This window comes from Antennarius striatus, chromosome 9 (assembly GCF_040054535.1).
Source record: "Antennarius striatus isolate MH-2024 chromosome 9, ASM4005453v1, whole genome shotgun sequence".
Lineage (NCBI taxonomy): Eukaryota > Metazoa > Chordata > Actinopteri > Lophiiformes > Antennariidae > Antennarius > Antennarius striatus.
The window spans coordinates 12,652,035-12,667,889 of NC_090784.1; the positions used below are offsets into that span (position 1 = coordinate 12,652,035).

General features: G+C 40.1%; 1 protein-coding gene across 4 annotated transcripts in view; it reads right to left on the minus strand.

Moving 5' to 3' along the window:
• aplp1 (amyloid beta (A4) precursor-like protein 1) overlaps window positions 1–15,855 on the minus strand; it is a 31,990-nt gene that overhangs the window by 6,863 nt on the left and 9,272 nt on the right. For all 4 annotated transcript variants that reach the window (XM_068324643.1, XM_068324639.1, XM_068324644.1 and 1 more), the window contains exons 3-7: window positions 3,559–3,738; window positions 2,462–2,591; window positions 1,078–1,190; window positions 569–762; window positions 186–487 (exon numbers count right to left, since the gene is read on the minus strand). In XM_068324643.1, coding sequence (XP_068180744.1) covers window positions 186–487; window positions 569–762; window positions 1,078–1,190; window positions 2,462–2,591; window positions 3,559–3,738 — 919 coding nt within the window. The remainder of the gene's footprint in view (window positions 1–185; window positions 488–568; window positions 763–1,077; window positions 1,191–2,461; window positions 2,592–3,558; window positions 3,739–15,855) is intronic.

Below are 15,855 nucleotides of genomic sequence, written 5' to 3' on the forward strand. Positions count from 1 at the left end.
ACATAGAACACATCCACGCTTGGGGGAATGTGGACTATTTTTATCTAATTTGTGTTGTGAAAGAAGTGTGGTCTTCCCATTACGAAATGAAAAAAAAAAAGCTCTAAGTTCAGGAGTTGAGAACCACAGACTAAACCTTCTGACACTGAATAAAAGGCCGAGCAGCAAGAAGCAGAGACACTCACAGCCGTCTCCTTTAATCAGAGGAGTGGAGGTGGTTGGCTTGTGGCTTTTCTCATAGTAGAAGGAGTCCAGATAGTCTGACGTCTGGTAGGGACCTGAGTCGATAGGATATTCATACTCATCTAAGTCTTTCACAGCTATTGCGTCCTCTTCCTCCTCTTCTTCCACCTCTTCTTCATCAACTTCGTCTTCTTCATCCTCCTCCTCCTCTTCCTCTACCACTTCTTCATCCTCTTCTTCCATATCAGTCTCCTCCACATCCGTGTCAGGAGAGGGGCTGGGTGTGGGGGGTGTCGCTTTAGAGCTGCAGGAGAGGAAACAGTTATTACTCTGAAGGCTTCATCCGTCACCTTCCACCATCCGCATGTTTTCATGATCATCTTACAGAGAGTTGAGTTTTCCACTGGTTTGTGATGTGAGTATCTGAGGACCAGCAGGGACGTCTCTCTCCTCTGTCTCTCCTTTACTGTTGGTGCTCACTCGGCCCGGGCAGCACACGTATTCAACCCCCCTGAAATGGTCCCCACATGGCAACAACATCCCATAGCTGTGGAGCTCTAGATTATCTGTCGCACATTCCTGGGGGGGAGGCCATTATGTACATTAAAAACAGAATGTACAGCATATGTGAGGTTTATTTCCATTTTATATTTAATTACTTGGAAGAAATGTTGTAGATTTCTGTTATAATCAGATATAATTCTGAATTTCACGATAAAATACTTCTAAAGAAGGCATACAAATGAAGAAACTTTTGTGTCTGCAGTAAAATATTACAAATTTATAAGATACACAAGCTGAAAGTCCAACACAAAATAAAATTTTTGGCTCTAATATGGTTTAAAAAACTTTCATTCTACATTTTGAACATCTAAAATATATCTGCCCCCTCACCTTCTTAGCAATGTTGTGCCAATACACGTAACTCTTGCAAGTATCCATCTGCTCCTGGTGGAGGAAACGGCATCGGTCGGGCACCAGCAAGGCCTCGCTCACATACTCGCCCTCTGCAGCACGATTGAAGGAAAGCCAATGTGAAATAACTCCTAACAGTAAAAACTAAGATCTACAACTCAGAAGTCGGTGCTGTATTTGAACCTGCAGCCTGAAATGTAAATGTGAAACCTGTGAAGAGAACATATGAATGAACATGGCACAAAACCCAGGGAACATGAAAAAGTATTATGACAGAGAAGCTAGCCTGGGAGAATACAGATAATTCAGTTCAAATATTCTTCACTCAAGCTAAGAATAAAGCATTGATTACAGAGGTAAAGATTTGACTGTTTTGTTTTACACAACAGAATAAGGCTTATGTTATAAACAAGATTTTGCATTATGCTTAAACTTGTTCTTCCTGAAGCAGCGCTATCATGTTGTTCTTGCTCATGCATAAAGGAGAGGGTCCAACCACACAACAGGCAGTACCCTCTGGTGGTATGCAGCACACATGGCCTCTCTTTAATCCCCACGTAGAGATGCTTGATGTGTCTTCAGCTGCACAACACTGTTGTGCATCAGTGCGTCGCAACAGTTCAAATTAAATTATGAAGTTTATTCCTAAAGGATGTGTTTTGGTTACAAAAAATGAAAATCAATTAATGGGGATGAAATTTTACCGTTATGTCAACTTCTGAAAGATGAACGAATCTCATGCAATAAAAGCAAAATTAATATTCTACCATCTAGGGAAATATACTTATTGGATTTTCCTTGTGAGTCAGGTAAAAGATTGGCACAGCTACACAGATATTACATTTCATTATTTGTTTATTATGTACAAACACTGAATGTGACAACGATGATTTGTTGCTTTTAGACTTGTTTCTTATTTTTTTTAATTAGTAAGATTTGCTAGTTGTCAGATTTTATTACTTTTGGAAAGAAATCAACTAGCTGCTTCCCTCTGTTTTCAGTCCACGGAGATACAGTAAGCTAACTTCCTGCTGATTCCTATAGTTTATCCTTTAAAGGAAAACATGAGATTTCAATCAATCTTATCATTGAACTCCCAGCAAGAAAGTGAATATGATTATATAAAAATCATCCTTGATCTCGCCACCCACATTTCCTTCCATTTCAGTGTCACACTATCAAAATAAAGGTCAGAAAAAGGTCTTCATTTCATCTGATCTTCATTTTATAAAATGGATGTGCAGTAAATCTATGAGCAAAAAAACACGTGTGATGAGGCACTTTCTTTTCAAAGACACAAAATTATAAACCCAGGTAGACGTGATTGTGTAATTTACTAATGATAACTATGAGCTGTTCTTACCTAGACAGCGGTAGGGCAGGACTATGAAGGGGTGAGTCTGGCAGCGTCCCCAGCCTTTCTTACACCAGGCGTAGATGGTGACGGGGGTTTTTGACTCCTCTATATGGGAGATCTGAAGTGTTGGGTACATCTGGATGCACAGGTTCATGCAGAGTTGAGGAAAACACAGAAAACAGATAGATGTATGGATAGAACAAAGAGGGTTGAAGACAAGAGGAGTAGGGGACATGATGAATTTGTTTAGAACAGAGATGCAGTGATTAGTTGGGAGGGTAGAATAAAAGTAGCGAGGTCAGGGAAGAAGAGGTTGGAGAAGACTAACAAGGGAAGCAGTCATGCAATACACAGTATTCTCGATCTACAGGCACAAATACATGTAAGAACTTCTTCTGAAGCCGTGTTGGACAAGATTTTTTCATTCATTTCAATGAACATTTCACATCTGACAAATTTAATTTAAAATCTAGGCCAATAATTCACAAACGCATAATACTGTTAATAATACTGAGAAATGTGGCTTGCCCAGAATCTGCATGCTTTTTTTTTTTTTTTACAAATTGAAAAAACATTAAAATAACAGACGGCATTTGTGTAAAAGCAATCACAGATTCACCACTGTAAGCTAATCGCATTACAGTCCATTCAGGCTCATGGCTGCAGCTTGCTGTAGCAGCTATGTCGGCTTTGGCCACCAGATGGCGCTTGGCTGCCTCTGAGTCAGATAAAAATGTTTGGAGAAGTGTGGGGAGAGTATGTGTACCACTGTTTACTTCACAGTAAACGGTAATAGGTATGTACACATGATAGAAAACAAGAAAAAGCGGATGGTGGCAAGAACAAAACAATTAAATGCTCCAACAGGCCACCATCGCTTCACTAAATGTGGGTAAATGTCTAGAGTCATAGGACGGGAGTTGACAAAACAAATATGAGAAGAAAAAAACATTTAAATTTGCTTGTTTTACATTTAATCAATAAAAATATTTCAAACTCAGCTCAGGTCTACTTTTCCATTGATTACTGTATTTTGATAATATTTGTTGTGATGATCCACACTGGTAGTCGTATTTATAATATCACCAGCTTGAGGACCCTACCTCCTGACAGTGGGACAGGATTTCACTGGGCTCTTTGAAGCAGCCCTGCCGGCCCTGAGGATCTGGCTGCCACTGGCCGGTCTGTAGGTCCATGTGCAGGAGCTGACGGCCACAGAACATGGCAATCTGTGGCTCTGTTACCTGGATGCCTGGTCCGTTCACCTCGGTCATGGACAGCGCCTGCAGCATTGAGGGAGGGGGAACATGAGGAGTGAGAATGTCAATACAAATTTAGTGGCCTATAATATTGTGTCTGAAACTGATCCTGGATGGGGAGAACACAGAATTTTAAAGACAGAAAGAGGTGCATGCACAGCAGGCATGACTGAAAATTGCACCAGAGAACGACAGCGAACCTAAAATGTAGTGATCCATAGCGGATTTTTGAAATGACACTAAAGCAGCCAAAAATGGACTAATAAATAGCCAGTGTACAATAAGATTTAGAAGAGTGTGTAAAATAATTCCCCCCTCCTCCTTCCTCAACTGCAGCAGCCTTCTAGAATGTTGTTGCTATTGATCATTGGATATGTTGCCTCTGCCTGAAGGACGGCCCAGGGGATCTGACACAGAGGCACAAACAGCAGCTACGACTGGGATTCAGGTGTTAATACAAGCTCATTGACCGATGTCCCACTTCACTACATTAACACACAGAACAGACCCAGTGAATAAAGGGCTACGCAGGGGCAGAGAAGTTCTAGTAACAGCACGGAGGACTTCATATACCTCCACAGACATAAGTGATTTTTCAGAAACTAAAGATCATGAGATTAAAAAAGAAATGTTGGTTGATTCACTGCAGCAGTAATGTTCATGTTAGGATCATGCAATACTGTCCAATGCAGAAACTCAACGAAATGCATCCCACTCCCTATAACTGCTTATGTAAAGCTCATATCTTTTTGTCTGTGCTCACAAGCAGAGAACCAGACCTCATGACGTCAGACAAGATGAGCAACGCTGAGCCAGTTAGAACAAAGATGCCCAAAGGGAAGAAATGGAGGAGAAAAATCTGAGGGAATGACGCCTGATCAAAGGGAAGCCCTATTTTGGTTGACCGGAACTCAAGCTTTTGAAGTCTTAATTAAAAGTAACACAGAACTTAAAAAAATTACAAAAAAAAATAAAAATGAGATGAGCCCTGAGCAGTCTGAGAATTTTAATTATTAATTATTGTTTAAGAGGAGTTTCCGTTTCTGCATGTCCTTGCGGATTTTTACAAATTACAGCTCTACTTCTCATTACCGCCGACAATGTCCCAAAGCCGACCGATTTTCTACGATTCATGACTGACTTTTTCTTACCTTTCTTAGCCAATTATTTTCAATTAATTTAAATCTAGTAATGAGACAAGACAGTCTTATCATGACAATAGAGACAGGTCGCAATCACAGTGAACACCATCTTTTATTCTAAATCTCCACGGTAACGGACTCCAAATATAATCCTCATTTGTAAATGTTTACTAAAGCTAACACTGTGTGCTAGTTACAGCTGAAAGTCTCATGCTTCAGTATAAATTCAATAATATCCCTTTTGACAACATAATTTTGAAAATTTCCTCTTGTCTCTTTCTTATTTTTCATACTTTTTTTTTCTGAAATCACGTTGCTGTCAGTTCTAAATCCTCGCTGTCAGCTGACATGTCTATTTCAAATCACTCATATCACCCTAATCTAATTCCTTTATGTTCACCTTGCTGGAAAATTGCAACAGCGGCTATAAGAATGGAAAGTACACTCAAAAAATAAATTAAATATCAGGAATAAAGTCTGTTTTAAAACTGTTTTATAATTTACATTGAGCTAACATAAAACACATTTAATCTTTGTCTAAGTTTTTGTATAAATATTCTCACGCAGAGCTGTGTAATTTATCGACTGTGTTTCACTGGAGCTTTTAAGTGTATTGTTGCGCTGGTAAGAGAAACAGCAGCTGAAGATGCTGAAAGAATCTGTCTCTTCCAGCTGCTGAGCTAATGTCTAAAGAGATATATCCCTCTGACTCAGAGAAGGTCAGTGCCACACAGGGAAAAAAAGAGAGAAAAAACTTCCGGATATTTGAGAAGATAACCTGGCAGCTCCCCCTCGTCCAGCTCTCTCATTCTGCCTGCTCTCCACTACTCCACTTGCAGAAAATCAATGCTGAGCGACTGCAACTGTATCGCCACCCCCCACCCCCCCAATTAATAGCGTTCCATCAAGGGCCTGAAGCCCTGACCTCCAGCACAGCGAAGATGCACATCGAATCTCCAGGCTGATCTGGGACCAGATTAGATCTCACTCTCATGATGAACCTAAATTAGAAATGACCAAGACAAGTGTAGACTATAAGACGTACATGTGTGTTCTTCTCTTCCTGTATGGTAGAAGCAGGACACCAGCTGGGTTCTGACCCAGTTATGAAAATGTTTCTTCACATGCTGGTTGCCCGTACAGACGTCCACAACATATATATCGACGTGCAGTGACTCACGGTCAAACGGGGCATCTACAGTCAAAAAATCAGCGTGTTGTTCGTCGGCCTCTCTGTACACGGACTTAAAAAATCTGTTAATGCAAAGGAGTCAGGGACACATCTGGCGAGGCTGTGCGCGAGCCTCGTCATGTAAACGGAAGCCAAATTTCATCCCAGTGAATACTGTTGTCTGGACTTGTCAAGTAGACGCTTCTCTTCCTGGCTGTTTATTTGATTTAGTGGTATAACATAATTATGTTTCATTAAACTTCATTTTACAAATAGGTGTGGTGTATTTAATGCAATTTACCATTTTAATATTTACATTGTGCATATTTAATTCATAGATCACAAAACTATGGTATTTTTGTTCAAGTCAACTGTAACATCCAAGCAGCTGCACAGATATTTATGTTCAACGGGACAGCGGAGAGCATCCAACATGTTGTCAACCTTGAACCTTGAGCCTATAATAACGATATTATTGTGAAGATGAAAATGAACATCTGCAGATGTTTTTGATCATGAGATGAAAAAAAATATTATTGTAGCCAATTGCAATTTTATTTTCAATAAAAACTACAACAAAAAAACAACAACAACATGCAGCTAAAGTGAATAGAGGGCACAAACCATGTGGGTGATGTGGCTGGACATGTGGTTCACCACGCTGGTCCAACCAGAATTAAAACACTGTATGTTGTGTTGGGTTAGGGTTACAGTTAGGGTCATAATGTCAGTAAGTTCATGGTCTCCAGAGGACAAAGCCTGCTGACTTTGTGATTTTGTCTTTTCTTCTGGAGCATGACTGCGACATTGACAACTTTTAAACGGAAGGATTGCCGTAACTCTACGGTACATTCATGATTCCCAGATGTACTTTAATAATCCGTAGTGTTTCTCCTCGTCATCACCGGTCAAAATTGTTATCTATCATACTCACTATATTTTTTCAGTGCAACTTGGTAAATATTAGCACACTTAACTTACATGTTGAACTTGATAAACCTACTTGATATCATACATAATTTATAGAAATAAATAAATCCAACTTAATATTACTAAACATTTGAATATATGCCTCTTTAATATTATCTAACTGAGGTTATGTTACCAACAACTATTTTCTCTGATATGAGGATTTCTGCAGGCACCTTGCTATATTCAACAGACACAGACCAAACAGACATGGACAATGGCCTTCTGTTATGAAGGATGTGGCTTTTATTCACAGTTTAAAAATGGCATTAGCTGCAGTGAATGAAACACATTCTTGTGCCAAAATTAGCCTGTTTTGTCCATGTTTTTTTACTCAAAATTTGTAGCCGCATCTCCCTTTAGATTGGAGAACATGTGGTCGAAAGCTTTTCAGTGTCTTTGTGGTGTGTTGTCTCCATTTTAGTGATAACTGGACATACGATTTTTAAAACTCACTCTGTGAGGATGGAACGATGAAGCATTCCCAGTCTCCATCAGGAGTTGAGTCACAGTGATCCAGCTGGCCTCACAATAATGCTTCACAATCTGTCACCAATTGGGCTTCTTCTCTGGCGAAAGAACGGCTGCTCGCCACGTCTCGGTGAGATACCGCTTCAGTGTACTTAAACATCTCTGTCCACCACAGTTTGCAGGCGTACTTGCGGGTCGGGTGGCGGTTCAGATGTGGTAAGGTGCTGCTGCAACTACCCTGAGTTCAATATATCATGCTGTAATGCTGATAAGACTGAAGTTCCAGAAACTTGGCAGTTCCTCTCTGCAGAGTGCTGCATCATTAATAACAACCTGGTGATATTAAACATCGATTGGCTTCCTGCCTTATTACCAGTTTGTTTGCTTCCTTTGGCTCCCTTTCTGTTTTATTTTCTCTGCCATTATAGAGAGCATCATGAAGAAACTAACTGATCCCACAGAAACAGGAACTTATTGTGCCTGAGACAAGAACAGCTGATACTGATAAAATAATGGGTAATATATTTACCCACACATCCCACCAGCAAAGGAAATTATGCTGCAGAGTGGAGGACATAATAAATACCTGCCGTAGATATGATCACTCTTCAACCCCGTTTGAATTAAAATTTTAGCACCTGTTCCACCCTCATGTTACAGCATGACTTCATCCTCTGTAATGATGCAATCTTCTGGCACTAACAGGCAAGCTAGACCAGTAGAAGCAGAGCAGCCCACCCATCATATGTCACTTCATACAAGTTGCTATGAGGCTGTACAGTGAAGAACCACACCATAAATGCACCAGAGGCTTTAAAATATAATTGCTGTGCTGTAGTAACATGCCATTTCATGTATATTACTTCAGTCGATTCCTTTCACACAAAAATGTGATTCATTTTGTTTCTTTAATTTTATTTTGCCATCTTTAATAAATTTTACCTGTACGTGTCATACATGTTCTAGGTGATCTGAAGCACATGGTTCTGTCTCTGTTGTGTGAAGCACTATGTTGTTTATTAAGCCATATATGAATCCATTTAACTTGGAAATACACTACCTATCACACATAGACAACCTCTGGCTTCAAATACAGGCAGATACACACATTGACGCACAATACTTAACAAGTATTATAAAGCATGTTCAACCTGATTTTCTTTGCAGGAGCCGGTTTGACTGAACATAAAAACCCAGCCTGATGTAAAGGGCATCACAGCGGTGGTTATCAGCTTTGTTTGTTAACCCAGGCTTTCTGCTTCAGGCTGTTTGTGTTCTCCCATAAAAATGGCCACTTGGTTCGTCATCCCACTTTACTGTTTCACAAAAAAGGACTGACCGCACGTTGCCTACTTCAGTTCAACAGGTTTTCATAAGTGACAGCTATTTATAAAATATATTGTGTTGGGGTTAGGATGAATGTTTGACGTAAAAAATGTTGATTGTTAATTGATGTGATAACGCCCCATCACGTGCACACACGTGTGTGTGTGTGTGTGTGTGTGTCTGTGTAGCTGTCACTTTCCAGCTTCTTCCCGATTGATGTTCAATCATCTCATCTGATCAGGCTGCACATGCTTTCCATTTACTCATCAACCCAGTCTCGAATCAACTCCACCTCATCTCTGGATAATCATTTCGGCCATTGTTGTAGCAATAATTCAGGCTAGTTTGGTGAAGAGAAACCTAGCGCTTCATTATTTATTGTAGTTACAGTCTAACCCCTTTTCATTGCCTCAATCCATCTACTATACCCCCAAACCCTCTACCAAAAGCGACACTCAGCAGAAAAACATCCTGAACTTAATCTCTGGTGTCTCCAGGCAGCAACAGCTGCTCAATAATTGTTGATAGAGTTCACTGTACTTCATTAAAACATTAAATTGTCAAATCATTAAATTCTCATTAGCTACATTGCTGATAAATCTAACGTACCTGTCTACTGTTATATCTAATGCTAATGACTTTTTTTCAACTCTGGAAGGAAAAGCCTGTTTAAATCCTGTTGCTGTCCACTGGAATAACATTGTGAACTGGTAAATGTCATCACTCGTGTAGGTAACATTGTACAAATGGGGCTCAACAATTTATAACCCATGAACGAATGAAACACACACACACACAAACGGGGTGTTTCCATGCATTTCTTTGTGCTTCTCTGCAGCACAGATGGCTGACTGGTGGGCGTTTTCCTGCTCTCAGGAGCCCCTCCCTTTCCACCTTTTCTCAAGTCTGAGCTCCATCCGCCCCAGCCGCCTCATCCTTGATAACCTTCTGTTTTCTTCTCCCTTTCCTAACAGCTTTCACACAATGCTGACACGCTGTTGATTGGCCTCCCTCCCCAGGCCAGTGCTAAATGGCCAGATAGATTTGGGAACATTCATCATTATAATCATGTTGGTTAATTATTCATAGGCTCCATCAGCCTCTTCTTGGTGTGGCATGTACTTATTAGAGTAGCAACATTAGTCTGTCAGACTCTCATGGTGAGGAGGGGACAAAGGAGGATAAAGGTTGTTAGTGCTGCACATTCACTCATTATTGCACATCTCTCATCTACTAATAGCTAATTGCCTTTCATTTTCTATTCAGTAGACACTGATGGGCAGAGCGGAAAACATTGCTTTGTCCTTTATGTTTTGCTCTATAGTGTCTTCCTGTAAGCCACATATAGTCACTTATTGAACATTAACCATTATGTCTCATTACGATACTTGATCGCCATCGTAATGGAGACCTTTTATTATGCACATGCAAACTTCACAACCTTTTCTAAGTCAGACTTCATCAGTCCAGATTAAAGTGGCCCGAGCCTCCAGCTGGGCTCCCTGGGAGCAGATGGCCCTATAATCACCAGAGTTCATCGATGTCTGAAACAGCAGCCAAAACCAGCTCCTAATATTCTATTTAAATTCAAATAGCTTAAATACAGATCACATTAGATGGCATTCCTACCAGAGATTTCATAGAACTGAAGCTGATGCGACACCTTCATGATCGGTGTTATTTAGAGATAGTTTTACTCAAAGCTGTGCCCACTGGTGTTCTGTAAATATAACATCAGAGTGACATTTCTTAAAGTTTCAGCATTTATCTTCCCAACAAGAAAAAGGAAGCTGATCTATGTCTTTTGTAAAAGATTTCTAACACTGTTCAGGATTACGTAAGCTTATCAGTACAGACTTCCCAGATGTTCAACCTCATGACTCATAATTAACATTACATTCAGAAATATCCTGTCAACTCTGTCTTACACAATCTTGACTACACATCTGAATTTTATACTCATTGTTAAAGTAACATTTACTTCCTGTCGGGTCTTTTCTATTCAACTGAAGTTCCTGCCATTCAACAGCAGCATCTGCGGTGAAGCTCTCACAGACTCTACGCTTATCGGAGTTTCCTGTTTTGTTCAGATTTCATGTGTGACGTTCCCCAGTTCTATGGAAAGACTTCATTAAACAACGTTTGGATACAACAAGTGATTGTGATACTTGCGTTGCAAATAGAGTAGGCTGAATATTACGTGTGTGCTCTACCCATATTTAAAAAAATTTTTTTCCTCTGAGTCATGCATAATAATAATGACACCCTGTGCGTATTTTCTCCAAAAAGAGACACACAAAGCATTATCATGTTCATGACACAGTGTCCTGCAGATATGTGGGAGAGCCCCAAAGGCGTCGCGTTGTTTCATAAAGCAATTCAGAAAAACAAACTATGAATACATGAAATCCCTGCACGATTTAGCTTCTTCCACTCAGCCAAAATGAAAGGATTTTGTCTTCAGGTAGTATTGCTGATTTACTTTTTACTGTTACATAACACCGCTGAGCCTTGCTCACTGGAAAGCAACACATCATGGGAAAGCCAGCGTATTATTGCCAAACACTCTGCCTCCAGATATTTCATACTGAAGAGTAACCTCAGGGGATTGAAGGAATCAAAGGCTTAGCGGAGATTTGAGAACCGCAGGTCCGGCTGAAACCTTCTAATGTCAACACAATCACCAGTGAAGCAGGGATTTTCTGCAGGCAGACTGTGACTCCCACAATGCAAACAAGCTCTACAAATCTGCACTTATACACTACAGATAGTCCTGTCACAATCAGGACCATTTTAGCTGGTGATAAACTGCTCGCGCAAATAATTATGATTACTGATTTGTCTACCTAATTCTATTCATTTAATCACATCTTAATAGTTCTGGCTTTTACACCTGACCCATTGCCACCACCAGAGGGATGGGTAAAATTTAGGACGTTACCTTAAAGCATTAGCAAAAGCTCATTGCTGGTTGGATCTGTTTTGGTTTTTTTTGTTTTTTTAAGTGTAAATTTAACAAATCCTTGCAAAAAAACTGGTGCTTTAATGTTCAAACTTTGATTTGTGAGTGCATATTGTGCATTGCCCCAGCTGAAATAAACAAAAAAAATAGTCTTCTTTCCTACATTGTTCAAAACCTCCTGTATAAACATACAAGATTAAACTGAAATTTTAATGAAAGAAAATAATTGTCATGAAAAGAAAATACTTAGAATAGTATTCCATTTCATTTAGATCATCTTTGTACTGAAAGTCCAGAGGTGATTACTTTATGTCACAGCGGAATGTGGTATCAGGAAATTGTGTTGTTTTTTTTTTTGGGGGGGGGGGTTGCATGCAGGCACTGAAAGAATGCATGCATTGCTTAAAGTAATGGCATGATGTCTTTGACTATACTTAAAAGTAGTTCTGGGCTTGCGCTACCCATTCGCCACTTCACCATAGGCGAAGTAAATTCCAGATTGGCTACAAGGTTTTTAGACTGTGTAGCCACAGTGGCGTTCTTATTTTTATGGAAAAAAGGCTAAAACTTAAAACTTTGTCGCTCGCTAGCGGCGCTCGCTATTTCTGCTAGCGAGCGGCTTTCGCTATTTCCTCTAGTGAGCGGCACTAGCGCCGCTATTTCTGCATGCCGAACTGACCTGAATGCTCCCGATCATTAAATATGCACTCGGGTCATGACCTCCTCTCGTCCAATGAAAAACAAAATATTGTTTTTTTACAAGCTGAACCAGCGAATTTGTGTACAACAAGATAAGGACGATCGATCAAAAGAATCCAGTGTTTTATAGTAGAGTTTGTGTTAAAGTCCTCATTAATAAACAAATTGTGAATGCTGAGAGGGGGGAGGAGTGGAGACAGACCGATTAGAAGGTAAGTTAAAGATATTATCAATTCTTGTTTGTAGTCTTAGACTTTTGATACCTATGAATGGCAGGAATAACCAGCGATGCATGTAAATGTGTATTCACCTCGCTTGCTGTTTTTCATGCCTTTTTTAAAATGAAAAGTCATGCTGTTGAATTAAAAAAAAAAAAAATAAAATAAACTATGGCATACCAATGGTGTTGTCTAAGTCAAAGTTAAAGTGTATTCTTGTCCCAAGTAAAACTTACAAGTAAACATTGAGTAATATTTTGTATGACTGTATCTTCACATAGTGAATGCATGTTTTCAATTGTTGAATCTCACATTCATACCTGCATAAAATAGGACAGAAATAAAGATAGTTCAGCTTGAACTGTTGACTTGAGTGTATTTTTGTAGGTAAACTGAACAGAAGATTTTGTCCTCAGAATGCACCAGAATGCAGGAAAACAACCCCATTCTCTAAAACATTTCCCAAGGGGCCCCCCCCCGGGGGGGGTGTCCCCCCCCCACGCAGCCCGCAGCGAGCGTCGGTTGTCCGCACACTGTGCCACTGTCTTGGATACAGAATGTGGCTTTTTGTGGTTTGCTCAATTCTTTTACACTGAGCCACAGTGGCTTAGTCATACTACATCCTAGTGCAAGCCCAGTAGTTTAAGTTAACCTGAAGCCTAAAAGGGGGCAAGCTTAGGTTAAAACACTAATAAGTGATCCACTAAAGGGAAGACTTTCCATGGTCTCTCTGACACACACACCAGCCAACATCTTAGGATCTTATGCGTACTTTTGCTTCCTTCTTATCCTACCGCCTCACAAGGCCCTCACTGCCTTTGACTCTTTTGTCTTTCTCTGTACTGAAGTCTTTTTTTTTCTGGTATTCTCTGTCAATCCACATGTTGACACTCATCACAGTTCTAATTTTACTTTCCTGTCTCTTCAAGCAGCTTCTAAGTTGTGCACACACATCTATCAACACTGCATATTGTGCAGCAGAGCTGTCTTGAAACTTACACAATTTTAAAGTGAGGAAAATCACTTGACGCTGAAATATACATTTAATTTTTATTATCTGTCAAAGACGGCACGGTGGCGCAGTGGGTAGCATTGTCGCTGCACAGCAAGGCGGTTCTGGATTCGAGTCCCGCTCTGTGCGGAGTTTGCATGTTCTCCCCGTGTCTGCGTGGGTTCTGTCCGGGTTTTCCGGCTTCCTCCAACCTCCAAAAACATGTGCTTCAGGTTAATTGGCCGGTCCCAAATTGCCAGTAGGTGTGAGTGTGTGTGCGTGCTTGTTTGTCGGCATCTCTGTGTGGCTCCGCAGTGCACTGGCGTCGCGCCTGGAGTTTCCCCTGCCTCATGCCCCGAGTCAGCTGGATAGGATAGCTAGGATAGGCTCCAGCTCCCCGCGACAGCGGATGAAGCTGTTAAGACAATAGATTGATGAATTATCTGTCAAATTGGTAATCTTTCAAAATAAGGTCCTTTGGGTTATCGATACATTTTATTCATATCACATTTGTTTTTTGGTTCTCTGGTTTAACTATAAACTCCATGATCTCTCTTCTTCCTGCACCATTCTGAAGCTCACTTTTTTTGAAATTGTAATCAATTCAGATTTTTTATTAACAATTAAAACCCATCATTAAATAAACTGGTTCTGAGAATCCATGCATTGTGGTAGAGTAATAAATCTAGTTGCCCACCACACCTACATATATATCTCTTTCCTTCTGTATCTTATTTATGCACATATATAATTCTGATCAAATCATGCCAGCTCTCCTGGGATCCTTCTAGCTGATGCCTCTTATGGAAATGAGGACTTTGAGGTTGTGTGAGCTTCACAAAGAGAACCTGAGGTGGGGGCTGTGTACACGCATTACACGCTTGATTATTATTATTGTTATTATTTTATTGTTATTATTTTTCCATTGAGCTGGAATCACAGTGAGAATATATTTTTTTCTTTGGTGGTATCCATAGCTCCATGTCATTAACAGTAATGTATGTATACCGTTGCTGGTTGATTTCTTACTTCAGAAGCATACAGTATCACCAAGTTATGAGCACAGTGTTGAATTTCCAACGAGAAAAAACCATCAGCGATTTAAGAACCCAGCCTGGTTTAGGGGGATTGGGAGGATGACCTCCTCACAGACCTCTGAGAGTGTGAATCGACACTCCTCACATTAATGACGCTTTGTTAATGAACTGCAGAATAACAAATAAATGCTGATTTTTCCAAATTCAGGCCACTCAATGAAACAACGTGCAACACAGTTGGTATCACTCTCCAGCATTTAACAGCAGCTTGCACTCACTTGTCATCCTCCTCATCTATCTCACATCCTCCCATCCAAAGCATGAACACACATTTATTTAAGCGCTCTCCTCCACAATCTCTCTCTCAGCATCCTTGTCCACTGAGGGTGGTTACCGTGGTAACACCACCCACAGGAGCCGGCTACCTTCCCTGTTACCGTAGCAACTGGTCCCTACAGAATTTCAAGCATCTCTCTCCCTCTCTCTCTCTCTCTCCCTCTCTCTCTCCCTCTCTCTCGTTCATTACAAGTCCACCTATCTCTTTTTCTTTGTCACATGAGAGTCCCCACGTTTGGATTGACTTTAAATCCCTGAAAAGTCCCTTATCACTGGCTTCATGGTTGGTTAGCTTTGTTTTTCACAGTCTACTGGTTGTGCTTACGCCACTTAAATCACTTATTCACTGTTGGGGCCTGTAGAAAACCTAAAGTGTCTCTTATTCTATTGTTTCTACTATGCCAATAATGTTTTATTGGATAACAGAGCAAATTACATTTAATTTAAAGCATCAACATCAAAGTAGAAGCAAAAATGCAACAAGACCAGTCAGAACAGATACGCATGCAATGCTTAGAACAGCAATGCACTTTTATTTATAGCATTATAACAATAATCTAAAAATGTAATATATAAATACATTATTATGAACTAATCAATTACTATTAACTATTTTGGTGGTTCTTCAAACAAAATCCAAATATTTCAAATTGACACTTTTGCATAAAAAAGCAAAACAAATAAGAAATCTATTGCATTAGAAAATACAATGCTGATGACTATTGTTCCACCATGACAGCATTGTATTATACAGTGATCCCTCGTTACTCACAGTTAACGTGTTCCAGGAACCACCCGCAAAAACTAAATTGTATGATA